The 26470-nt window shown below is 44.9% G+C and overlaps 1 protein-coding gene across 2 annotated transcripts in view; it reads right to left on the minus strand.

The window, feature by feature from the left end:
- The window catches only part of LOC119402067 (large proline-rich protein BAG6), a 170261-nt gene that overhangs the window by 64915 nt on the left and 78876 nt on the right, over positions 1-26470 (minus strand). For both annotated transcript variants that reach the window (XM_037669174.2, XM_037669158.2), the window contains exons 15-17: positions 23001-23284; positions 14038-14134; positions 652-839 (exon numbers count right to left, since the gene is read on the minus strand). In XM_037669174.2, coding sequence (XP_037525102.1) covers positions 652-839; positions 14038-14134; positions 23001-23284 — 569 coding nt within the window. The remainder of the gene's footprint in view (positions 1-651; positions 840-14037; positions 14135-23000; positions 23285-26470) is intronic.

A 26470-nucleotide genomic window follows, 5' to 3' on the forward strand; every position in this document is an offset into this window, starting at 1 on the left:
TATACACTCTGGGAATTTTCTTCCCTTTTCCTATATTTTTCTTCTTTTCTTTTATTCTTTTCTGCTCCTCTTACTACACAACACAGAACAACCATTTGGCATGTCAACCTCTCTACCTCAATAGTCCCATCCTCCATCCCCTCGCTTTCCTTTACACACAAGCTTTCTCTTCTCCTCCACTTTTGTAGTTGGGGAAGAGTGAGCAAATCGTACATAAACATGCTGCTAAGAAAGGCAGTTGCTGTCCTGATGAGAACAAGTCCACTTGCCGAAACGATGACTCCAGCAACATTCTATGTTCAACAATTTTTCATCACTTCAAGCCTCCATCTTCCCTTGAACTTGTCTTGCTTTGATTTTGAAAGGATAGTTTGATGCCCAATGTCCGAGTATTCACATCCATTCTTCATGTCACCTACAAAGTGGTCACTGGACACTGCATACCAATTCTAACCCCAATTTTATAAGTGCCAATGTTTTCGGTCAGAGTAAAAAAAACAAACCAGAGAAGTAGCGCACCATTTCTGAAATATACTCTGAAATCATCTTGTTGTTTTCCCTATTATAGTGTGCCAAAGGTAGAGTACACAGAATGGGGATTTAATGAGGAAAGACAGACTTCAAAATGAAAAAGGTCACCCCAATCAGTACCTCTGCAGTGGCTGTATTGGGTACACTAGCAGTAGTTGCAGTTGCAGGCCCATTGCCCCTGTAGACTAGGGGAGTCTGGCGCATGGACATGTGGCGGCTCCGGCCTGGCATCATTCCTGCCAGAGTTGCTCTTGGACGACTCCCACTACCCTCGCTGCCGCTGCCTTGTCCCATGTGCATGTGCTGACCTGTCGGAGACAACCAACATGTATGCCTCACTACCACAGACTTCTACTGCAACATGTTATTGCTTTTATACTACTATTGTGAAACACAGGGATGCAACAGCCTAAATAGGATTTGGAGCAATTTTTGGAGCCGCAAAATGTTGCTTTTGGAGAAAGAAAGTCAAATTTGGAGCAGGTTATATAAAAACTCATTTTTTTAGCACGGAATCCCAAATTTAGAGCAGTATACCAAAGAATGCTTACTTTTATAAAAAAAAATATGTACAAACCATTCAACATCAGTTAACTCGTGCACAGTACACGTGAGCACTGCTATTTCAATGAAAGCAGTGTATTGAACCACTCCACAGTGCAAAATATCATCGGATCCGAACCAGAGAACACACGAGCGAGCCGAACGTGCAGCCGCTCGCCAGAGCAACCGGAGGCCGGAAGAGTTCAAAGGAGTGGCAAGCTGGGCTAATTGGTATGGACGCATAGTAATAAACAGCACGAAAAAATTAGAGAGAAAAGGGATGCGTTCGTCCCGTGTTGTTCTTCCCATTTGTCTCTCGTTTTTTCGTGCTGTTTATTACTATGCAGGCTGGAAGAGGATACACGCCATCACATCTTCTGTTGCAAACAGACGAGGTGCGGGAGTCGCGTTATCAGATCTCGGTCGCCCTCCAAGGTCAAAGTGAGAGTGGCTCAGAGCGCTCGATTTTGACCAGCCAAACGTGACGTGCGTCGCCAGAGCACACTGGAGCGCTCAAAAACGATCTGTTGAATGTACCATTAGTATCTGCGCATATCTGCCCATTAGTAACTGCAGCTGGCCAATGTGGCCTCCTTTTTCCTGTCTAGCTAAAATTAGCGCAACTAAGAAAATTTTGAGGCTGGTTGGGCATTTTGATACAGCGTGGCTCAATTTCAACAAACTTCACGGTTTTGGCCCAGCTTGGTGCAAAAATAAGGAATTGTATCACATTGGAGCAGTTGGCACAGCTGTTGCACCCCTGGCAATATTATATACAGACATATATATACTAGACAATTCTAAGGTGGAAACTATCAATACACTATATTGTCCCAATGAAGATGTAACACTAAATCTTCAGGCAGAGCTCCTTGCTACAGTGATACACTCAGAGGCTCAGAGCTCACAGGGAAATCTGTCAATTGAATTTACTAGTGCAATTTCCAGTGACTAGGTATTACGTGTGCACAGATAAGTTTGTCCAGACACACCCAATGGCCCCTTTATAACTTTTATAAAAAAAAAATTCAGTTTACTGCCAGAGTATCAAGGACTGGCAAAGAAATTCGCTTATATTTTGGAAGAAAAAAAATCTTTCCCAATATAGAAAAGCACCCAACCAGTCAGAAATTCTTTTCGTGGATTTAGAAAATTATTTTGACCTGAATACGAACCTAAATATTACACTTGCCAAGGACACTAGGCAGCTTGCGCTGCTATGCACAAGCTGTGCATACCTAGATTAGGGAAGGTAGAAAGGTGGACGAGTTGGATTCGATGCATACTTGAAAAAACCAGTGTGAAAACAACGGAGAACACACAGAAGAAAGACACACGACAAGCGCTGTCTAGGCAGCACTTGTCCCGTGTCTTTTTTTTTTTTTCTGTGTGTCCTCCGTTGTCTTTGCACTAGATTAAGTGCATGTTGAAGAATCACAGGTGTTTGAGATTAAGCCAGAGCCACCCATTATGCTGCATGTGAATCACATGGTGGTAATTGACCAATTTTAGCCTTTCACCACCGTCAAAATGTAAATGTCACAACCATGCTTGAACTCTTGACTTTGAACTCGACACCAGCCTCTGGCATAGCTTAGTGGTGGATAACTTATTGACATAGGATTAAATCACACATTCGTGCACACTTGTGATTCCAGTAACCACCATTCTATGTTTTTGTAGTTGGCCCAAGCGGTGTGCTGCTGCTCCTACAACTACTCTGCCTAACAGCAAGTTGGCAGTGAAGTGCAGGCAGCAGCAGGTATCAGCCAATCCGGAGTGTTAGCAGGCAAAAGCACTGTACTCCTCAATAATGAAGCAAGTAAGTTAAATGGGTTTAATGGCACAATAAATGGGTTTATTGTAAGAGGCTGGGAAGCCTAGTCAAGGTCTCCAGAGCTTCCCATGCCCTCAGCTCTGTCAAGTGGTAAATAAATGAAATGAAAGAGCGGTTTAGGTGACGCTGTACCAGCCACAGGGTATTGGGAAATTGATGAAGCAAGCAGCAATGTTCTTCGGAAATATTCAGAAATCCAGTTTCGTTTAAAAATGCAGCAGAAAGATGCAGCTGTTATATACCTTCCTCTTGAGGGATAGTGGTAAACTACCATTCATGATCTGAGAAAGCCTGCCAGATGCACTTGATCCAATTCCTATTCCTCTAGTTACTTCAGTCTCATGGTTCGCATCTGCGGTCACTATCCCCCCCCCCACCCTAAGTAGACGTATTCCTTTACAACTTCCAGTGCCTCGCTACGTGTCGCGAAGCGTTGTTCTCTCCCAAGACTGTTGAAAATTACTTTTGTTTTCTGCATATTAATTTTCAGACCTGCTGTTCTGCTTTCCCTATTCTATTCAGTAATGATTTGCAATTCGTCCCCTGAGTTACTCAGCAAGGCAATGCCATCAGCAAATCGCAGGTTACTAGGGTACTCTTCACTAACTCTTATTCGTAATATCCAGGGCTCTGAAAACCTCCCATACTCACTCGGTGAATAGCATTGGAGAGATATCTCCCTGCCTTACACCCTTCTTAATTGGAATTTTATCGGTATCTTTATGGAGGACTACGGTGGCTGTGGAGCCCCTGTAGATTTCTTCCAGTATTTTAACACAAAAGTGTTTCATGCCGGGGTCCACAAAGACTTCAGTGACATATTTCCGTCACGAATATGACGCTGGTAAAATGCACACTAACGGAAGAGATAAAAAACTAGAAGAAAAAGTTCCGCTGCGGGAATCGAACCCACAGCCTGCCCGTCCACGATGATAGGTGCCCGGCGCTCTACAGACTGTGGAACCGCCGCACATGCACACGGTTCCACAAACGCCCCTTAGATCTCTCACATACTCTCCCTTGCACAATGCTCTCTGTTGACAGGGCTAGGCAGGGCGGGGTGGGGTGGTTCATCTACACCCCGATTCTGTAGTGCCTGCATGACTGCTGGGATTATTAACTATTAGCTGTACAAATAATCATAGAATGCCTGCATGACGCACAGCAGCAAGTGTATGTGGGCAAATAATGGAAGCAGACTATACCTTTTATTGCGACCCCGAAGATGCTATTGCGAGGCTTCACAGCAATAGATATTCATTATTGCTGTGATGTATATATGTAGGTTCAATGCCGGCGTGTCAGAAGAGGCCCACGCGGATCCACAAAGGGCTTTTTAGGGTTACGTGAGTGCTCAGGAAATATGCAATTCCATTCTGTTTACCAAGTGATTAACTTAGAGAAGAAATATGACATAATTGCTGCTAAAATCACACAAAAATTGAGGAAAAGAAACACACACAAACATGACAACACTTTCCTGTGTTTTTGTGTCATTTTAGTGGCAATAGACATTATGTGAAATAACTCGGCCGCCTGGACACAGTGAGCCAGATGTTTCGAAGGGCTATCTTGGTGTTGTGAAGAGGCTGCACCTTGCGTGCACAGTCGTGGTGGCTGTGCGCAGCATCTCTTGTTTCGTTGCACTAAACTAGCCACTCGTGGTCCTCGTGCAAACAACACCATCTGTTGGTAGATTCACTGAACTCTGATCGTGTGAGTGTTTCCTCATAGTACAGAAGTGGACTGGTGAACGAACATACTTCGGGGGTAGATATCAATAATCTAGTGTTGCTTTGGGAGGTTAGACTGTCAATCATGGAACCAGAGTTCGTGGGAGGGGTGCTGCAAGTTGGTTAAGTTAAAGGCACAATTATATCGATTTGACTTGGAGGAACAAATCCATGTAATGAATAGTGTTGCATGGGATTAACGTAACAAAGAACACCAGACGGGCACAGCCACTGCAAGCTTGCTGTGTAAGAAAGCACCACATTTAAGGGGAGATGTGGGGCTGAACAGTCAACTTTTGAACTGCTCCACCAGTCTTGATGAAAATTTCAGGGATTGGTTATCTTCTTGTTATTAGAACATATTCTGAATTTCACCACCCTAGCACAAATAGAAAGAAACTTGCAGCTGTTACAGTGATCAATCAGGTATGTCAACTTAGGAAAACCATGATTTCAAAAATAATAAAAATATACCAATTTTTTATAATGAGGTGCCTTCTAGTTGGTTCGTAGAACAGGATAAAGCCAGTCACGTATTTTTTTATCATGTTTCTGTAAAGATGTTGTCACTCTAAAAGCGAAGATCATTTTTTTCCTTGTCACTGCATGTCAGACAGCTTAAATTTTTTTTGTCAGAAAATATTTAAAGGGGTACTGACACAAAAATTTTGGCCTCGTGTTTTTTTGCTGCAATTTGTTGCCGGGGGGCCTGTTAGTCATAACACGGCACATCGTTTGCTGCAGCACGTGACAGATAATTACAGGCTCCTCACTGCCGACCAGTGTCAGTTTCAGGTTCAAAAACGACAAGCCTCCGGGTGCAACTATATCCACCTAGTGGGTGCAGCACTCGATCACGTCAGCATACAGAACTGTAACGCACTTCCGCACGGTTCGCGAGCAGCCGCCGGGAAGTAGGCTGCTGGAGCAAACGCGGCAAAAAACGGCTACGATGTCATCGTAACTTGTTGCAGCGTGGTCACGTGACGGAAGCAGCGGGTCCCCAGGGTCCCCTTTGAGAGTGTCAATAGAGTGAGGATGTCGATTACTCACGCAAACTTCAAAATTCATTTAAAATACCTTCCAAGCTATATTCGCTGTTGATATTTTGCAGATGATATACGCATGTTCACAGGAATCGATCCCGCAGGCTATCTCGGCCGAAAATTTTGTGTCAGTGCCCCTTTAAGGGATCACAAAAGCACCTTATCTTGCTCCTGACAAAATTTCAGTCTAGAAACAACTTTATAAGCAGCTATTGCCAAAGCAGTTTGGAGATCATGGTTTTCCTAACGTGCTCATTCTCTCCAAAAGTGCAAAATGAGAAGAATGAGTTCGAAGATTTCACAACATGCTATTTATTTCCATGGTAAAAAAAATTAAAGGGCCTTCCTCTTCAACACGATGCTGTCTTGTGACAATTACATCCAATTGTCTTCAATTTCTCGCAGATTTCGAGAAGTGAATGTTGCTCACAACACGTGTTGGTCACAAAAGAAACCACCCGCTGATTGCAATGAACTCTCAGGAGAAAGAGCAGATCAGCTGAGTAGAGCATAAACACAGGAGTAACTCAGAACTGGCGCAAAATCAGCGGTGGATGGCCATGTGATACGTTTCCGCCAATTCGAGCTTCAGTTCCAATTGGCCTGCGTCTCTGCTGTCACCGAGAATAAAAATGTGCCTTTTTAATTTATTTCTTTGTCCTCTAGTTTAAACAGGAAGTCTTCTGTGACTAAAAGGCATAAAAAAGAAACGTTCTAACACGGGCATTCACTTCGCGCTCAGTTTCTTGCTCGCTTTGAAGCCGCGTCTTGAAAAGGGGTCTCAAGACGCTTCCCACAGCAAACGCGCGCCACATGCGAGGGAGCATATTGACTGAACCCAATGCTAAATATTGGTTCGCATCACTAAGCGCTAAGTGTTTGAATCTCGCCCGACAGCCCTTGCTAAGCTTATTATCTCTCTGGCTCAATCCGAATGTCAACAAAGATTTGGCACATACCAAGTTCCCTTCGCTATTAATCACTTCACGTTGAGTGCAAAGGGGAGAATACTAGTGCACCATCTCAACCAGTAAAATTATAATCAAAAAAGAACAACACGTGTTTTCCTGCCGCATTCGCAAGGTACATAAACACACATTCTTTGAGTGCGTACTTTAGTCGTGCAACGTAGTCTGCTCCACCGGACATAACCAAGATGGTGCCAGCCATTGCAATGGCGCCTACTAGATAGTGCTGCTAATTTAACATAAGGTCTTAAGTCATACAGCAAGTACCAACAAGGCCAACAACCAGTTCTCTTAGAGAAGAAAATTAACATTACATTCTTGATTTCACAAAGAAATCAAATGCCGCATCAGCACTTCATTAGTCTGTGAGCAGCGAGAACACCACACTGCAGTGGCTATTAAGAACCGCTTGTCTGTCACTTATTGCTGATTGGTGACAAAAGTGGCTGTTTAATTTAAAAAGCGTTTTATAATGAACACGTGAGTACGTTACCACATTTTTTGTGGCTCATGGCATGTTAAGGCACAATACTGAGCCATGTTCCACAAGGCTCAGTTTCTATGCACACTGGTTTGCCACAGCACTATGTCGGTTTCGTGCCAAACATGCGACAAGCGTTTAAATGTGTACGAGAGGCACTGCTTCATGCTGACAGCAGGCTACACGAGCATTTAGGCATAGTGTTGCAACCGGTACATCAAAGAACATTCTACAGTGCAATTGGCATTTTATTTTCTTTTGCCAAAAATAAAATACCTGTTTGTACAGCTGGCTCACCATTTGCGTGAAGAAACCGTTTACAGCAAACAGTGCCTAAAGTGGCAGCTGTACATCCTGCGCTACATTACAATCAATGCTCATAGTAGGTCGAAAAATAAAAAGAAGTAGCTTGTCTGTGTATCATCACGAGTTCCTCATCAAGAGCAATGACCTTCCAGTCTGAAGCGAGTGCAGTGAACTTTCAATTATGGAGGACACATGCAGGCATGGTGGTGCTGATTGGTTTAAACAAGCGAGTATGACTGGGAATCTAACTGGCTTCAAGCGCAAAGAAAGCAATAAACACAGTTGGGGGCATTACTACTGGGACCCCCAAGTTATTGCATCCTTTTGTATTCTCCGCATGTTCTTCTGTTCCCTGTCTGGAGTACATAGGAGAACGTATGAACATGAGCTTAGAGCCCCTACAGGGCCATCTCATTCACTATGGACAGAGGCAAACAAACGCAGAGGGGAAAAAAAAGCGGAACGAAAGCAACAACGGGAACAAAAATTGCCCGTTCGTTAGAACAGAGTGCGAAACCAAAACCACGTTTGGGGCAGTAGCACTCCCGCCAGAGGGATCAGATGCATTGATGTCGCCATCACACAATGACAACGAGCACATTTTGTAGTCTGTTCACGTTGGTTCGCATAGGACCTGTGTGCATTGCATCTGTTCCCAGTGAAGTACCAATTGTGATCAGCCATTTTCATTATAGAAGCGCACAAGAAAGGAAGGTTATTTTACACGCTGAATATAGCTGCGTTGTGTCCTTCGTGTGTCCGAGGTTTGCGACCGTGAGTAGTGTGAAGGGAATCTTCAGCTGCATGTCGATCAGGAAAAGTTACTACAGGCCAAGAAAAGGAAAAATGTTTGCACTTTGAAGAAAAGCTTGCAGACTTCGTTAAGCAACTCGGTGTATATTCACTTTGTCAAGGTAACAGCTCGTGATCAAGGCGTACCAGAAGTGATCTTAGAGCCAGCAAAACAGGATCACAGAAGAAAATGAACTGCCAGGAGAATAAATTTTCCATTTTTTGATGGCAAATTGTGCTTGTCTCTCTCTTTTTTTCTTCTAATGTCAACATAGGAGCGTGTCACAGTTTTATCGGTAAAGTGTGGTAGCAATACACTCGTGCATTTTTACTTTGAATCCCGTGAAATCAGGTGCACGTTAAATTCATGTAAATACGATACTGGAAGGCATACTTTTTGTCAAGTTGAGCCAAATAAGCACTTTTTTTTTTGTCATTTCCCCCCCTTTTAAGTCTACTCCATTCAGTGTTTTCAAACAACATATTTGGATGCACTTGGCATAGTATTAGAATGTTCTTTTTTTGGGGGGGGGGGGGGCATTTCTGATCAGCTTAACTACTGATAAGACGAAGAAATGACCACGGTCCCTCCGAGTTCATCTTAACAGGAGTCTATTGTACTTCTACTCGGCGACTAAGAAATTTGCCTCTTCATCAATCATAGCTGCAATTTCAGATATATTATGGACATCAGATAAAACAAACCGTTTTCGACGGATAAGGTGAGCAGTCAGGTATAGTTCATAGCATGGAATTTGCCATGCTGTAGTGTACACACAGTCCATATTTCTATTTTTTAAACGAGTTGCGGTACACTACCATCATAAATGAGTTGGCAAGTGCCCACGGATGAACAGTAGCTGTCAAGTGTAATACGAACAGTAACTAATGGTGGCCTCTTACATACACAATGCCAGACTGCCGACTACAGCAGGCTGTACCTGCCTACAGCAGTCGGTTACAACCTAAGGAAAAATACAAGCTCTGCCTCCAGAACGGCAGCACGTCTGCCATTCATCTAGTGCAAAGGAATCGAGCTAGGTGGTTTCTGTTCTAACCACGAGTACTTTTTCACTGCTAATGTAAATACTACGCATATTAGGAATTAAAAGTTTGTTGTGCTTTCTTTAAACAATCTAGCTTCTGTTCAATTCAAACTTGAACAACCACAACATGAAGCCTGGAGAGTTAAAGCAAAACTTGGAGGACGCTTGGGCTTCTCCTTCAAGAGCAGAATGAGATAGTGTAATCGGGTCCCATGCGCATCGCCTTCTCAACTGCTAGCCTTGTTTCAGGTTCTTGGTGCATGCCTCAACTGTGCCGCAAGGAAACAAACGCCTGTGCGCGTAACACTGGCTGTTTCAAACTCTCCTAGAATGCCTACTGCAAGTACAGCTGTTAAGTGCCCACTACACCATAGTTCTTCCTTTTGCAAATCAGCGAAGGGCCCACTACGCATTCAGTAAGGCAACACGCGAACCTACGCAGTTGCTTACTTTGTTGATGCTTTTGCACCTGATGATGATTAAATATGTCAGCACTTCGTAATGGGTGGGCCTATAAAACACCTACCTGTTCCGCAATTCACATGTTTTGACGCCTGGCACGATTCTATGCTTCTGCCATGCAATATTACATGCGTTAAGGAGGCTCCTCCCACTACATCACATTCATATACAGTGTAACCTCGTTACAACGGATCTGTTTACAACAGACATTCGGATATTACATACCAATTTGCGGCGTTATGCCGACCTCCGTATTTGTTCCATTGATTGAGCTTCGTTTACAACGAATTCTGGTACAACGGACATTCGGATATAATTGAACTGAAATGTCAGGCCAGCACGGTGGTCAGGACTCCTTTAGAGCGGACTTTTCCACCACGGACATCCCAAACTCAATAACTTCAGACTTCAAACATCGCTTAGCATACTTTCGGGACAAGAACAGCGTGCCGCGGATATCGACGTACCGATTTAGGAACGAAGGCCGCCTATCTCCGGTCTGTCAATCATCAGCTATGCTTAGCTGTAGCGACAAAAAACTGACGCGCAGCGTGCTTAGGTGTTGCGTTGTGGGACGCTGACTCATGAAATTGCTAGCTGCTGGCACTGCTTCTCCGAGCAACGGTCGCTGTGCAGCGAGCTTGGCTGGGGGGGGTCCGCTCTGTCCACTGCTGATGCGCAAGATGCCCATCCGCAGATCTGAGGAGCCAGCGGAATTCGTTGCTTGCGACGAAGGACATTGCTGCTTCTTCACTTTCGCATGTCTGCTAGCGCGATAATCTTGCCCGCAAAGTTCTGATTCATCTCGTACATCGGCACCGTGAGCGGAGTTAGGCCTAGCCACGACATCGAGTAGAAAGCTCTGTTGTGATGTGCGTGGCCGCGGTGCCCGATGTTTCAAAGTATGTCATGCTCGATCGCAAGTACAAAGAGTTGTCCCGCGGTGGTCTTCGTCATAAGCTCCTAAGTGCTGATAAGTGGAACCTCTAACAGCGCGTCCAACGAGTCAACTCTATTACAGTCGCATGTCTGCGATGTTCGCGAAGAGTGCAGCGCGCTATTGCAATCTGATTATTGTGCTTCCGCTTGCAGCTGCCAAACTAAAGCGTAATTATATTCTAAATTATCATTGACCCGTGAACACAGAATGAGTGCGAACGCGTCACTAAGTAGCGCAATTTTTGACAGCCATGACCTCTCGATGCACAAACATCAGACGACACTCCCGAAGCGGGCATCAGACCAATGGCGAGGCGTGCTGGCAGGTGCTGGAGCAACACGGCAGAAGCAGCCAATCGGAGGCCTCGAATTGAACTTCAAACATGTGCATTTTGTACGCTTGTTATGGAATGGAGGAGCTAGATGAAACTGAGAACTTGAACAAGGAGAAATGCTCTTTACGACGAGCTCAAAAGGATGGCGCCCGGTTGCGACCATTGGCGAGCTACAATTTCGAAAAACGCTGTTTTTCTTTTTTTTTTTGCTATTTGCACAATTTGCGCCAAGTCGGCAGACGCAAAAAAAATTTTACAGCACTTCGTAGTTTTCAGTGAAGAAAAAGGGCTGGTCCCTCGTTAAGAATAAATCCATTCTTTGACCATGTTTGTGCCTTGTAATTCTCTCCGGTTATAACAGATCCATTCAGTGTTTACATAAAAGTCTGTTGTAACAGTACTTGGATTTTACATACTCCCTTTACAACAGACCCAACAAACCTTCACTATGAAGGTCTGTTGTAATGAGGTTATACTGTAGTGTTTTTTTTTTTTTTTTTTCAAAGCAGTTTCAAGCAACGGTGTGGTTGTGAGGTAGAACACCTGCTTGCCTCGCAGACGGCCCGGGTTAGATTGTCACTAGAATAGAAGATTTTTATTGCTTATTTTATTTGCATCTTTCTCGATTTTTTGGTCACGGACAATGCTGATTTTTTGCTCACAACCAACGACGCCAACACCGTAACTTCTACGATATGAGCTAATGCTATCGCGTTAAAATATTACATTTGGCTCAGGAGTGATATCATTACCTTTCATGAAAATTTGCCAGGAAGTTCAAGCTTTCGACTGAAAACTAGCGACATGAACATAGTGTTCATATGGGAAAGTCATCTACCTGAAATACTACAAGAGAGGTGGTTGAAGTCACGTAATGAAATAAATGCAATTGCATGAGGGCACCTATGCGAATTCTCCCTGTGTGCAACAGTGACAGCAGTGGGCGAAGTTTTAATGTTTTCTTAGGCTGTAACAGGCTAAAAGTGATTACGCGAGATTTGCATATACATTGTGCACAGCCTCACAGATGATTACTGGAGGTTTTCGCACAATGAAAATCCAGCATCTTGTTTGGTACTGATCACCAGCATCCTCACTCAATATTGTCCTTTGTTCAGCACAGAGCTAGTGGCCACCAAGCATTTCCAGTGCGGTGCCACGTCATAAAACTTAGGAGATCACACATCCATGCCGGACAAGTCGCGTGGAGCCATTACCACACAAAATGTGTGTAGTACAGTCGTGGGAGACAAAGTGCTTGCATCTTTTTTAGACGCAGATGGGTGGGGGGTTAACCTCCTAGCACAGTTGAAGCAATCACACCACTGTCACATTGAAAATCTGACATGTTACAATAAAATTGCAAAGCTTGGCAGGTATGGGGTTGCAATACATCATGTGCAAGGCTTGAAGATACCTCTGCTCAGGTAGGCAACTAAGCTGTTACCTGGGCTTCTTTCGAGATGCATATATTTAATTAAATGAAAGACTTCAAGCAAGTACTGTGCAAGAGATTACGATTCACAAACAATAAAAACGTTTGTTCAGAGGTAGTTCCACAATGCTTGTATTGACAGAAACCACCAAGGTAATGACTAGAAGTTGACTATAATTTAATACACAACACACCTGCAGACACCCCTTCAGAGTTGGTTTAATCTGCCTAAAAAAATCTACATTTCTTTTGTACAGTGAAACCTCGTTAATACATGCCCGCTTAAACGTACTAACAGTTAAAACGCAGTTGCGACAAATCCCCGACCGAGTGTCATAGAGCCTAATGCATTCGTTGACCGCTTAAGCCATAGTGGTTCGCCCTATGTCTACCGGTTAGTGCATACCGTGATAACTTTTTGTGCCACGAAAGTGTACTGCGCCGCTCTACTTGCCGATGCCATAGTGTGCCCCAAAAGGTTTTCAGTCTTTTTGAGAAGTGCAGAGATCGGTCAATTAATGGTTGCGACTTCCGTGCGATTGCAGCGGTGCCTTTGCAGGTAAGCATCGGGAAAGAACAAAGGCAAAGTGGCGCCACCGACGAACGTGCCAGTATGACCTATTGCCGACAACCTTCTCGCAAGAAGTACCTTCAGCTACCTTCTCAAGCATGTGTGTGAAGTAGCGTTACTTTAAGCCCACTGCAGGCTTTTATTTTAATAGGCGACAACCTAAACGCGCTAGGCCGCCACGGTCGCTGCCGCCTTGTTGTGTGGGACCATGTTCAAGCACTCACTGCTTTCTAGAAATGAAAGCAGCTCGTTGTTGCGGAGTTGAGCGTTGCAGGTCGCAGCGCCAAGCAACCTCGCTGCATGCGTACACTACAGCAAGCGTAGCGCTGTTGTAACCATATTGCACGCTTTTATTACCCAAACGCGCCTCCATCCGCAGCCAGGACCGCTTGAGCACGGATGGCTAGAGCATCGCGAAGTGCACATTGCTTACAGGAAGCTCGTCATCGCCAAGTTAAGCCAATAAGCTACTCGCCGCATCTGTGGGTGGAGTGGGTACAAAAAACACTTCCACGGCACATGTGCGCATACGGTGCAAGCCAACTGCGTGAGCCAAGTAGGCTACGCGCCGCACGCAACTAGCCAGGAGACTATCGGCTCCACGTGGCCGTACCTCGTTTCACTGAAACAATCAATTTTTGCTTAGTAGCAGATCACGAGTACAGGCACGTACACACGTATCGCAGAAAGCCGATACATCGGTCGCTATGTATCCCGTACCATGTAATAGTTTCAAAATGCTCCTTGGCGTTGCCACCGCATGCCACTGGACAGTCATGCGAGGGTACTATAGGCAATATTTGCTGTGGCACTGTATTTATTTCTCAGTTGGCGGCAATGGCCCTCGTTACGAGATGCAAATTTGTACTTGGTGGTTAATGCATACTACCGTTTAGTGCGCAGTTACGCCGCGTTCCCGGCAGGTATGTATTAATGAGGTTTCACTGTACTTGATGCACATTTTGTGAAGCCCTGCAGAAAAGCTTCAATATATAAATGTCTCTTAACTCACGTTGCAGCACAAGGTGAGGCTGGTGTAGGAGGGCAGTCATCAGACCATTCAACATCTGATGTAGCTGATCATCATGTTGATTACCAGGTTGTGGTGCCTGTAAGTCAACATAAAGCAATATAAATGAAGCAACACATCACAGCATGCAGATGAGTGGTCAATTCCTACACTAGGCCTAGGAGTGGCCTTTTGCACACCTCCATCCATTGCAGCAGAGGGGATAAAATGCAGGGATTGAACACAGTGCCCACATTCCAGTGTGGCCATGATATGGTTAAGAGGGTATGGTCATTAGCCCCAATGAAGGATGCTGTCAGGATTATCGCAGTAATAATATAATTGTTGGGGTTTAACGTCCGAAAACCACGGTATGATTATGAGACGCCGTAGTGGAGGGCTCCGGAAATTTCGACCACCTGGGGTTCTTCTAACGTGCACCTAAATTCAAGTACACAGGCCTCAAGCACTTTCGCCTCCATTGAAAATGCGGCCGCCATGGCCGGGATTTGATCCCGCGACCTGCGGGTTAGCAGTCGAGCACCATAACCACTAGACCACCGTGACGGGTAGGATTATTGCAGCAAGAGGCAGTAAAGAGGCAGAGCGAGTTTCAAGGAGTCAAGGGTAACCAGCCACTGACTGTGACAAACAATGAAAAAGTGACAGTAAAACAATGTAAAATAACAGGCCAGAACTGTTGTTGCCTTCAGCAACACCAGTCAGCGAATTAGGCATCCAGGACTTCTCCATATTTAATTATTCATTTGCTATTCTACATGTAATACTACACGACTGCAAACTTTATATTCTATGTACACTTAAAGCGTGCATACATTCAATTAAGACAAAGTTGCTTGCTATGACGTCCAATTACAAAGGCACCCATGACACAATTCAAGTAGATTCCACTGTAGCTCTTCTATTGACGGGACCAGGTAAGATGTGATGTACATGTAACTTGTGAAAAAAAAATGCATGCACTTCCAAGAATGGTTCCTAGTTTTCCTTTATCTCGCAATCTTTGATGGCATTCCGGCAGTTTACGAAAAAAAAACAGTGTTGATTCAATTATCTCCTGGCATTTCGGTGGCAGCATCCAGTACAATACAGTCACGTCCAATTTTTCAGACTCTATAGGGACTGCGAAATATAGTCCAAAAAAATGAATTTATGCTTTTTTACTTTGCACAAGCGGTCAAATGGCCAAAGCCACCAAAGAAATAGTTCTCAAGGCCTGCCACAACACTTATACAAGCGGTCAAATGGCCAAAGCCACGAAATAAATAGCTCTCAAGGCCTGCCACTACACTTGTCAAGCATTTTGCTGCTTGCGCAGGCTCTCATGGATACGTTCAATATCTACCGGAACTCTGTTTAACTACATGCGAACTTCCAACTGCAAATTTACAGGGTGTCAGCCTTACTGAAGGCAGGTCTGCCTTGGACTGTGCATACAGTATGTTAGTGAAATCACGTTTTTTCAAGATTTGAATTAGGGTCAAACTTTTTTACTGCAGATTTAAATTCTTCATAGCGACTTATTTCAAGAAAAAATTGGGAAGTAACCTTTATGAGACGACACATCACCCTTTGAGGGTTTATGCCGTACATGTACAGCATCACCTAACAGGCACCAAAGGGTTTACGCGGTACATGTACGTCACTGCCTGTATGTTTAAACACGCGCCTTTTTCGATCATTTCTAAGTAATCTTTGAGATGACACTTAACCTTTTGAGGGTTTATTCTGTACGTGTACGGCATCACCTAACAGGCACCAAAGGGTTTACGCGGTATATGTACGTCACTCCCTGTATGTTTAAACACGCGCCTTTTTCGATCATTTCTAAGTAATCTTTGAGATGACACTTAACCTTTTGAGGGTTTATTCTGTACGTGTACGGCATCACCTAACAGGCACCAAAGGGTTTACGCGGTACATGTACGTCACTGCCTGTATGTTTAAACACGTGCCTTTTTCGATCATTTCTAAGTAATCTTTGAGATGACACTTAACCTTTTGAGGGTTTATTCTGTACGTGTACGGCATCACCTAACAGGCACCAAAGGGTTTACGCGGTACATGTACGTCACTGCCTGTATGTTTAAACACGCGCCTTTTTCGATCATTTCTAAGTAATCTTTGAGATGACACTTAACCTTTTGAGGGTTTATTCTGTACGTGTACGGCATCACCTAACAGGCACCAAAGGGTTTACGCAGTACATGTACGTCACTGCCTGTATGTTTAAACACGCGCCTTTTTCGATCATTTCTAAGTAATCTTTGAGATGACACTTAACCTTTTGAGGGTTTATTCTGTACGTGTACGGCATCACCTAACAGGCACCAAAGGGTTTACGCGGTACATGTACGTCACTGCCTGTATGTTTAAAACACGTGCTTTTTCAATCATTTCTCTTGCTTGGCATGTGCTTTCACACTTCAGGAATAGTACATAGAACTTTTTTCATGTGCCGATGTCTGTCCGTTTGTTTTTTTTTTGTTTTCAAAGCGGTGCGCCGGCTTCCTCTTGCGCATCCAAGGGTGTGCGTGCGGTGTAGCTGGTTTCGGTTTCGTCCTTCAGGTGGTTATCGCTTCTCGCACCCGCAAAGCTGATGGCTGTCTGGCTTCTAATTTCTCAAAGGGTGACCGCTTGTTACTCTTTTGTTTATTGCTCCCCGCGACGCAATTACATCTGTTTCCGTGCGGCGCTAAATAGCACAAACGATGCCGCCATGGTTGCGTTTCCTGTTTTGGGGACTCTGAAAAACTAACTTTATCTCGTTAGCAATGAGATGAAGGTTTATTACAGCTTTTTCACTCATTTTGCTTTCTGGACGGGTGCACAACCATACAGTTTTCTTCCGTGCGCTCAGTCACGCAGTTCGCTTACGCTATCGAAGTGCATGCCGGTTGCTCTGCTGTTAGTGATTCGAGCGGAGATTCTTCCGATGTGGACTATTCCCCAAGTGCCGAATCAGAATCTGATTCATTGGATTCATCAGACGAGGATTTACTTATGTGTTCAGACTCGGATGATGAAGGAGTGACATCTCGACTACCACACGCTGAAAACTTTTTAGTGTTACAGCAAGAACATTTTTTTACCGGGAAAGTAACTCCAGTGCACTTATTTTTGTATGTCTGTGAGCTATGCTTAATACAACGCATAATTTTTATTTACAAAGAATCGTATAAGTGTTTTTTTTAGGATTTTGCTTGATGTTACTCACGAATAAACTAACAAAAATGATTTTTTTGTCACTTTATGGTGATGCAAAAAAATTTTAGACAACTTATTTCTTAAATAGAATCGTCTGAAGAATTTAATTCAGTAATAAAAAAATACACATTCTTGGAGTGCATTTTGCAAAAAAATTCAATCCTCAAAGGGTCAAGGGATAAATTCTTTTATGTGATGGTGACAATAGTGATGGTGAAGTCCACATGAGGTTGTGAAGCATGACCTGTGTCACTGTCCTCCTTGCATGTGAAGGTGTGCTGAAAAGCAGACCTGAGGCCTTTTAACTTTGAACTTAGGCTGCTGTTCAATTACAGCATCATGAACCTTTGCATGCAAGACCTGTACAAAAGCTTTAACATGCAGATCAAGACTTGGTCCATCAGCTCGAAGATCGCTGTTGAGTTTGGAGGTAGAATTTCTATCTGTACAAATTTCATGTATCCAATCTGTCCATGTGCAGCTCCAAAATTCTGCCTTATTAACAGCAACTGTGCTCGTGACTCTGCTGATCAAACCTTATGACAACTTACAGATATATACAGTAAAACTCGTTAATTTGGATTTCGCGGGACCGGAAAAAATGTCCAAATTAACCGACCGAATTCCAAATTATCAAAAGTACAGTAAAAGCTCGCTAATTCAGATTTAACCAAATGGCGAATTATCGAAAGTATCAAGAAAACAATGAACAAATGTCTATTACATCAATACTTTCATTTTATTGATGAATATGTAAATCCTGTACTTATTTCGCACTAGAGCAGTGTAAAAGCTCCAATTTTCGTTATTCACAATTTCGTTCACAATGTAATCGTGGTTCAAGACCCCTGTGTTCAATGATGGATTAACCTGAACCATTCTCTGCAACCTACCAACACCACCACTCACACATGATGATTTTTTCAGCAGCAAAATGGCCAGCAACTGATCATTCATTCATCCATCACGATGTACAGTAGGATCTCGACACGTTCCCGCCTAGTATGATTTCCCGGCTCCTATGCTCACAATCGCGAAAAGAAGAACTAATCCAATAGAGCTATGTGTAATACGTTCCGGTTAATAGGTTCCCGGAAAATACGATTATTCGGCAGCAACGTTCAGCACCGCGGAAAACTGCTGTCGTATGATACTTTCTGCAGCCAGAAACTCTCATTCAGGTGAGGAAAAAGAGCCCTCTCCTGTACGTGTGAAGCACTAAGTGGTAGACTGCTGTTGCGCAGTGACGGCGGCTTCTCCGCAGTGCCTCATTTCCCTCCTCCGCGCCTTCTCTGCTTTGCTTGATCGTCCCCTCTGTGGCTTCTCCGAATTTCTCGATCACCCCCTCAGCCATTGCCTAAGCTCTCTGTCAACCACACACCGACCCGAAAGAAGGCGGCCACGCTGGCAGTCAAAATCTTCACACAGAAAGAATGGAGGCTGTCATTCCTTGAGTCCGCCACGGTTCAGTCGAAGACCTAAGGAAACGCACATGCCGCTGCCGCTACCGCCGCTACACAACATGCCGCACCACGTAACCATAGCAACGCCGCCATTGTGCGCAGTGTATATGGCCGATAAGACGACATTTCCTCCACACTTTTCTCCCAGAATGCGTTCATTTTTGGGTTGCTCTGCCCATCGCACGGCGCACTTCCAGTCACCGTTCGTTTTCCTCTGGCTGGACAATTCTCCCTACCCACGGGTAGCCAGAACCTGCCAGGACAAATTTTTTGTTCTGAAAGATATCCCGAAGGTTTCTGGCTATCAGACGCCAAAAAGAGACTATGCGTGCTCGTCGCCATCTTTGTGAGGACTCGACAGATCGCAATGAGGGCGCTTGGGGACCTCACCTTCGGTTGCCATTACGCCTGGCGTTACCTTTTAAAGTCCGTTCTGTCGTGCGAGATGGTGCGATTATGAGTGGCGGCGAACATACCGCCGCATGTCTGAAGTTAAGACAAAGAAAGAACGCAAAGTGATCAGCGCGTGTGTGTAACTTATTACGTGATAACCGCGAGCAGCTGTCGCTTTCGGGGATGCTTGTCACCTTCACGAGATTCCGCATATCGTGCTTTACCGCAATAGTGCGCAGAGTTGAGCTTGTTCAGCCGTTAGTGGCGCAGTAGTTTTTTTTCACGGACGGGACGAGTCGCGCATGATCGTATCCCAATTGCGTATGCTTGAGAATACCACTTGTGGAGTTAGGTTTTGCCCGAAGCTTACCCTACGAGGCGACCGGGAAGGGACGCGACATTCTCCACAGCCGCAGCGAACAAAGACGCTACGGCCGGGTTCGTCGACTCTCCGTCACGGCGCAGAAAAGGCACTCGAGGCAGGTTGACAACAAAGACAGGTTTATTAACCCAAGATGCAGCACAGTACGCCAGTCACGGGCTTGCAGGCTGTATATAGGGAACTCCGCAAGACCGGTCAAGTACGCTTGCCAGTGGCGCTATGACTATCACACAAAGGGCAGCAGTCGAGCACACGAACGAGAAGCCGCCTGCCAGAGCAGCGCGTGAACCTCTTGTGCAGGCCTGAGAGCATCTCACGCGGGCAAGCCCGCGCCAGACAGAAGCGAGCTCATGGAAGAGGGGGTTGCCACTGGCAGCCAATGAGGACCAGCGAAGCGCAGTGACGTAGGCTAGCGCAGTAAGCTGCAAGCAGTGTTTAGACATGTCCGGACACGTGGTGCCGTGTGGGGAAGACCGATGCATGGCTTGCACCAGGCAAAAAGGCCTGGCGGCGTAGCCACGGTAGCCATATCGCCGATTAACAGCGGTTCCCGGTGCTCGAGTCGCGCGAGGCCAGCACACGCGCTAGCTGGGGAAAGAGGCGCCAAAGGAGAGGGCACGCTCAATTCCCACACACTTCAGCTCTTCAGGAAACCTAGCCACATATGTCCAAGTGGCAACATATGTCCAAGTGGCAACATATGTCCAAGTGGCAATGCAGAAAGAACCAACGCTCACGCGGCGCTGTTTTGTTTGCTGCCATGGCGGTAGCATTTCTTCACATTTACGCTGGTTGTTCCAGCGTTCAATTTTGCAATATCCGGGTTGTCTTGAGATTTCAACACACGTGACCACGACGTTTCTTGTAAGGACCGGAACTAGGTTGCTGACCTCTGGGTGCCAGCAAGATGCCAGAAGTTCGAAAATCGAAGAGACCCTCAATGTTTTTTGAGAAATGAGTGTTTTTTGCCCATGCACTTCAGTATGGGCTTGCCAGCCTCAATCTTTACTGGATTCGGATCATATGTTTTCCCAGATCGTACCTTCATTTTTCACGGTGTTTTCAGAAACATATCAATGAGGTTCTCTGTAGCCAGTGAGTTTTATGCCAGCATGCAGACCACAGCTGAAGCTAGTCATCTTCAGCATCCATCATAATTGACTTTTGTGACATTGTGCGCACATTGCACGAAGTCAAAACGAAGCTACTGATAGCAGTATGAGCCGTACACGAAAGTGTGGTCGCTAACAATGCGATCATAGTGGCCACACAGTTGTGAAGGCATGCGTGCGGCCTACGCTCACAGTCAAAATGAAACTGTGGAGCACCACATTTCCTGCGGAAGAAACCTGGCTCGCTGATGCACAATCATAAATGGCAACTACACAGTTCTGAAGGCATGCAGTGAAAACGAAATTCCTGCTTGTCGCAGCCGCTGTGGATGATACCATAGCTTTGACCCCAGTCGCTATTGACACGATTACAGATAGTGCCCACGCAGTTCGTGTACGCCAAGTAAAAACGAAAACGAAACAAGTTTACCGCAGCCACTGAAGCCTTCGTCATTAACAACACGATTTTTTATGGCAACAATGCCTTTCTCAAGGCCCATGGCCAACGCGGAGTCACAGGCAGTGGTAAATGCAAATAGGCATGAAGCGTTCTGGATTTTCTGTCATTACCGCACGGCTTGTGCTGACGACGATGGTGATGCGGATAGCGCTGCCTCGTTTCGGCTGTGCGTGAATGCAGGTGTCGCTCCTTTGCATTGCATATTTGCGGCGCTTGGCGCTCCGAGGATCGTCTGCATTAACCAGGTTGCAGCCAAATTTGACCGAATTAACAAGAGTTTGATGCCACTGGACAATGCATATGCTTTCCAGATCTCGGAAAACTAATCCCGGAAAAACTAACTAGGTCTTGTTGGCGATAAGACGAAGGATTACTGTGGCTTTTTCACTCGTTTTGCTTTCCGGACGGGTGCACAACAATAGAGTTTTGTTCCGTACACTCACTGACACAGTGTTCGCTTACGCTATGGAAGCGCGCGCCGGTTGCTCTGCTGCCGATGAGTCGAGCAGTGATTCTTCCGATGTGGACTATTCCCCAAGTGCCGAATCAGAATCTGATTCACTGTATTTCAGTTTGTGAGACGAGGATTTTTTGAAGAGTTCAGACTCTGATGACGACCAAGGAGCAACATCTGAAAAGCGTGCGCGGCGAGCCATGCTTCAAAGACTATCACACGCTGAGTTTTTAGTGTTAGAGCAGGAACATTTTTAACCGGAAAAGTACTCTGGTGTGCTTATTTTTGTATGTCTCTGAGCTATGTTTAATACAATGCATCATTTTTATTTATAAAGAACTGTCTTTTTTATTTAGGATTTTGCTTGATTTTACTACAAATTAACCATGTGTATACAACAACAAAAATGATTTTTTGTGTCCCTTTACGATCACGAAAAAAACTTTAGACTGTTTTTTTCTTAAATAGTATCGTTTAAAGAATTTATTTTAGCAATAACAAAATTACACATTTTTGGACTGGATTTCACGAAAAAATTCGACCCTCAAAGGGTTAAAGGTGTTCATTGCCTCAAGTACGAGCGGAGTTACATGGATTTGTCGCACACTTTAATTCTCTCTGCTTTCGAACCAGCGAGCGTGCTAAAAGCTACGCGGGGGAGGGGGGATCACAAGGGGGTAAGCAGATATGCCTGCTCGTCGGCGCACGTCATGACTTTGAGCAGACTTCTTTTTTCTTTCGAACAAGCGGTATATTCTCAGTGTAATCGTGAGCGCATGCACGTGGCGGCATCCCACGGCAGCCACGGTAACTATGCAGCTCACGATGCTTAAATCGGCCAATGGCAATGGACTTTGGGTTTATGGTGCAGTCATTTGGGTTTATGGTGCGGTCATTTGGATTTATGGCATCATTTGTTGAGAGAATAGGGAGCGATTTCTAGCTGACTGAGAATTAATTGTAAATTCCAGGCCGCATGCTGCGCTATAATGTATGGCTCGCATGTTCTCAGGAGCCTCAACTACCGATCGGTAGAGTTTTCTGACCATGCTGAAAAAGTGTTGCAGGGCCTTTTTAAGAAAAAGTTTTAAAAAGTTTTCAAAGAACATAATAATAATAATATCTGGGGTTTAACGTCCCAAAACCACGATATGATTATGAGAGACGCAGTAGTGGAGGGCTCCGGAAATTTTGACCACCTGGGGTTCTTTAACGTCCACCTAAATCTAAGTACACGGGCCTCAAACATTTTCGCCTCCATCGAAATGCAGCCGCCGCGTCTGGGATCCGATCCCGCGACCTTCGGGTCAGCAGTCGAGCGCCATAACCACTAGACCACCGTGGCGGGGCAACAGTATCCCCCTTTAAAGAACTTGTACTAAACAGATCTCAATAGCAGTTACACACTCATAGTGTTGCCAGGAGTTGTCACCGACTCCATGATACCCAACAACAAACAACATCAGGATTTTACCTGTGTGGGTCCCTGTGGTGCAGTCCGTGCACCTTGGCTGGGACTACCTCCGCTGCCCACCAGGTGACCTGTGCCACCCTGACTGTGTGTCCAGAAAGAATTGCATGGAAGGCAAGGATCAAATGAGCTGCCCAATGCACCCCCAAGGGCTGTGCCCAATGGGAAGCTTAAGGGGGCTAGGCCTCTGAACGGCCCTGGGGATGCACGTGTCCCAGTTGTGCCTGATGATGTGGTTACTGTTGCTGCCCCTGCTGTTTGAGCACGACTCTGGGAGCTTGCTGAACCTGCACCACAATAATCAATTAATATTTAGTATTACAAAGACACAGTAGTAACAAATACAGCTCAAGAATTAAAAGACAAATTTAAACAGGGATCATATGTATTCTAATTGCAGTGATGCAAAACTTTCATTTTGGAGCACTTTGGAGCAGGTAATTTTGCATCTCGGAGCAGCCTGGAGCATTTGAGTTCACATTCAAGAGTACACTAGAGAAGCAAGTTGCATTTACATTCAGACACATGAATAAATATTACAGGGCTCTTATAAAGAGATAAGTATCTCGATTTGTTGTAAATCTCATGGCGAAAATGCTCTCTGGAGCACTCAATGATGCAAATGCATGGGCATCATGCAGTTTGAAGTTGTGGAATTAACTCTTCAGCTCTTTTTTTCTACACAAACAAACAGAATACTGGATCAATAAAATCGTGTATTATGAAATAACACTCTAAATACAACTACATAACAGACCGCTTACAACGCAAGTTGCCAGAGTCGAATATCCGCACTATAAGCGGTACCACACTGTAACCAAAACATTTTTGAAAGGCTGTAGTGCGCCAAACATGACCAACAGGCCGCTGCGCGATTTCAACTATCAAGGCGTGCGACTTGGGTGTAAATTTGCAAATGTTGAAAGGTTAACATCCGCCGACCTGTGGTGCCGACGTAACGAACATGGAAACAACAAAGAAAGGGCATGTGCGTGGTTGATGTCTGGGTTGTGGGTGTGTGGGTGTGTGAATGCGTCGTGTGGTTGCGCTCTAATTAACTTTTGAAAAGAAAGGGCACTGCAGCAGAAAGCCACCGACTAACTTTTCTGACCTCCTAATTTATGCAGACTTCGCCACGGTACCACACTGCACAGAAACTATACGTCAAACGGCAATTAAATTCCACAGGCTTTTGACCTTCCGGGTGCATGCGCGATGTCGAAAACAGTGGCGACCACAAACCACTGCTCTAGTGTTGCACATAATTGTTGGGGTTTAACATCCCAAAACCCCGATATGAACAATAATTGTTGGAGTTTAACATCCCAAAACCCCGATATGATTATGACAGACGCTGTAGTGGAGGGCTTCGGAAAATACACCAGCCTGGGGTTGCGTGCACATCAACCTGCGTGCACATCACATTTTTCTTTCTTTTTTTGCTCTTCACTCTCCTTTCCGCTGTCGGCTCTTCGCATTCGCCAACGGCTCGGGCCATGTCAGCGCGGCGGAGAATGCTCGCCGGCGTGTCCCGCTTCATTGCTGCGAGCGGTTGTTGATTGGTTGAACTAGAAGACTAGGTCGAACCCCAAGTTCCTAACAGTCAATCTTACACACTAACATGAATAACGGTCTCAAACAGCACCTGGGAGCGAAACTTGAGGCTAAATAGCATTCTTATAAGTGCAAATTTTGAAAATAGGCATTTATAGGCATTTGTAAGCATTGAGGCACGAACGCCAAAAATAGGCATTTATAGGCACTATAAAAACACTATAAAAGCCCTTCTTAACCTCTAATTCTTGCTCATATATCAAAATGGCGCGATAGGAGCGCAAGGAACAAAATAGGCATTTGCCTAAAATCCGGTCTCTACTGATGACGATGAAGATTTATGGCTGAGCCCTTCGTCACGAGTTGGGAGCATTCAACAACCGACTCGTTGCGCAATTCGCTCTGTGTGCTGCCAGGTTGTTATTTTACTCTTCTGCCACGCTTTATTACATATGTTAACACGATTCCTTGCCCGACATGACGCGTGTATAGAGTATTTTTGCGAAGTAGTTACAAGCACCAGCGTGGCACAGGAATACTCGACTGCCACGCAGAGGGCGCGGTTAAAATCCCATCCGATCCTAGAAATTCGTTTCTCATTTCATTTTTTCTTACTTCACGCGATGGCGTTTATGGACACCGGCGGCGGCGGACAATTATGGCGCCAAAATCGGCTGTTGTGATCTCATAACAGCTTTTGCTGTAACAAACTTCAGCGCCGACAATGCCCTCTCCACGCTGGCCTGTGTGACAGGCGCGCAAAAGTCCACTTGCGTTAATACAAACATCTCCGGTTGCAACTGTTTTCGTTTTTCGCACAATTTCAACACATCTTTCCTTTGGAATTCCTGCCTGAGGTACACGCTAATACTGTACCCCGAGATATGCATAATTGCTCACGTTGCATGACCTCCGTTGTTCCGGATTGCCAAGTTTTCTCGTGAACCGAAAAACGATTTTAAAAATTTCGGTTTCACTCCGGAACGAAATAATACATAAAGTTTCGGTTACGTTTTCGTTGCGGCCAAAAATAGTTTTTTTCGTTTTTCGTTTTTAGTTTTCCTTCCGTTCGACACCCTGGCAAATAGTGCACTATTTCTTGTGTGCAGAGACTTTATAACATCAGTCCATGGTACAAATGACAGCCTGCACATTTTGCCAACACACAACTCTACATCCTGGCAAAGGGCAACTCAGATCTCTCGTCAACACTGGTGGGGGGCCTGAGGAACCCCAAGACTTTAAGCACCGCACAATAGAAGCTGAGTGGCCACCGTGTATGGCGTCATGGCTTAATCGGCATGCATGTGCGAGCGACATTTATAGCAGGGGTCTCAAACAGTCCTCAGCCAGTGGGCCGCAGTCCCGAAAGTTAGTCTCCTAAAGGGTCGAGACTAGGCTTGTGCGAATAGTAAATTTTAGGTCCAAGCGAATTCGAAGCGAATAGTGGTTGGGTCGAAGCGAATTTCGAAGCGAATTCGAATAGTTTATATCACATATAAAGAAAAGTGAGCATATTTGTCATGACCCAACTAACCAGCGCAATATTTTTAAAGTTGAAACAAGCCATATGCATATGTCATTCTTTTTGATTCAAAGAGAAGTGGAAGCAACTTTGAGTAATAGCAGGATTTGACTTTCGCTAGAATGCAAGCGATGAACCTGTAAAATATGTTACGTTTTAAAATTTACTATACTTAGAGCATGTAAGCCGGTATAACAAGCTTTTAAACTTAAAAAATGATGAATTGATGCGAGGGTAATACAGTAAAACCTCATTAATTCGAACTCTGCTATTTCAAAATCCCGCATAATTAGAAGGATTTCCTTGGCCCCATATTTCGCAATGTAAATTTGAGTGGATAATTTGAAGTGGCGGTCAGTACCAGCCCGGTTAATTCGAAAACTTTGGGTGCCAT

The sequence above is a fragment of the Rhipicephalus sanguineus genome, chromosome 1 (assembly GCF_013339695.2).
Source record: "Rhipicephalus sanguineus isolate Rsan-2018 chromosome 1, BIME_Rsan_1.4, whole genome shotgun sequence".
In the NCBI taxonomy this organism is placed as follows: domain Eukaryota; kingdom Metazoa; phylum Arthropoda; class Arachnida; order Ixodida; family Ixodidae; genus Rhipicephalus; species Rhipicephalus sanguineus.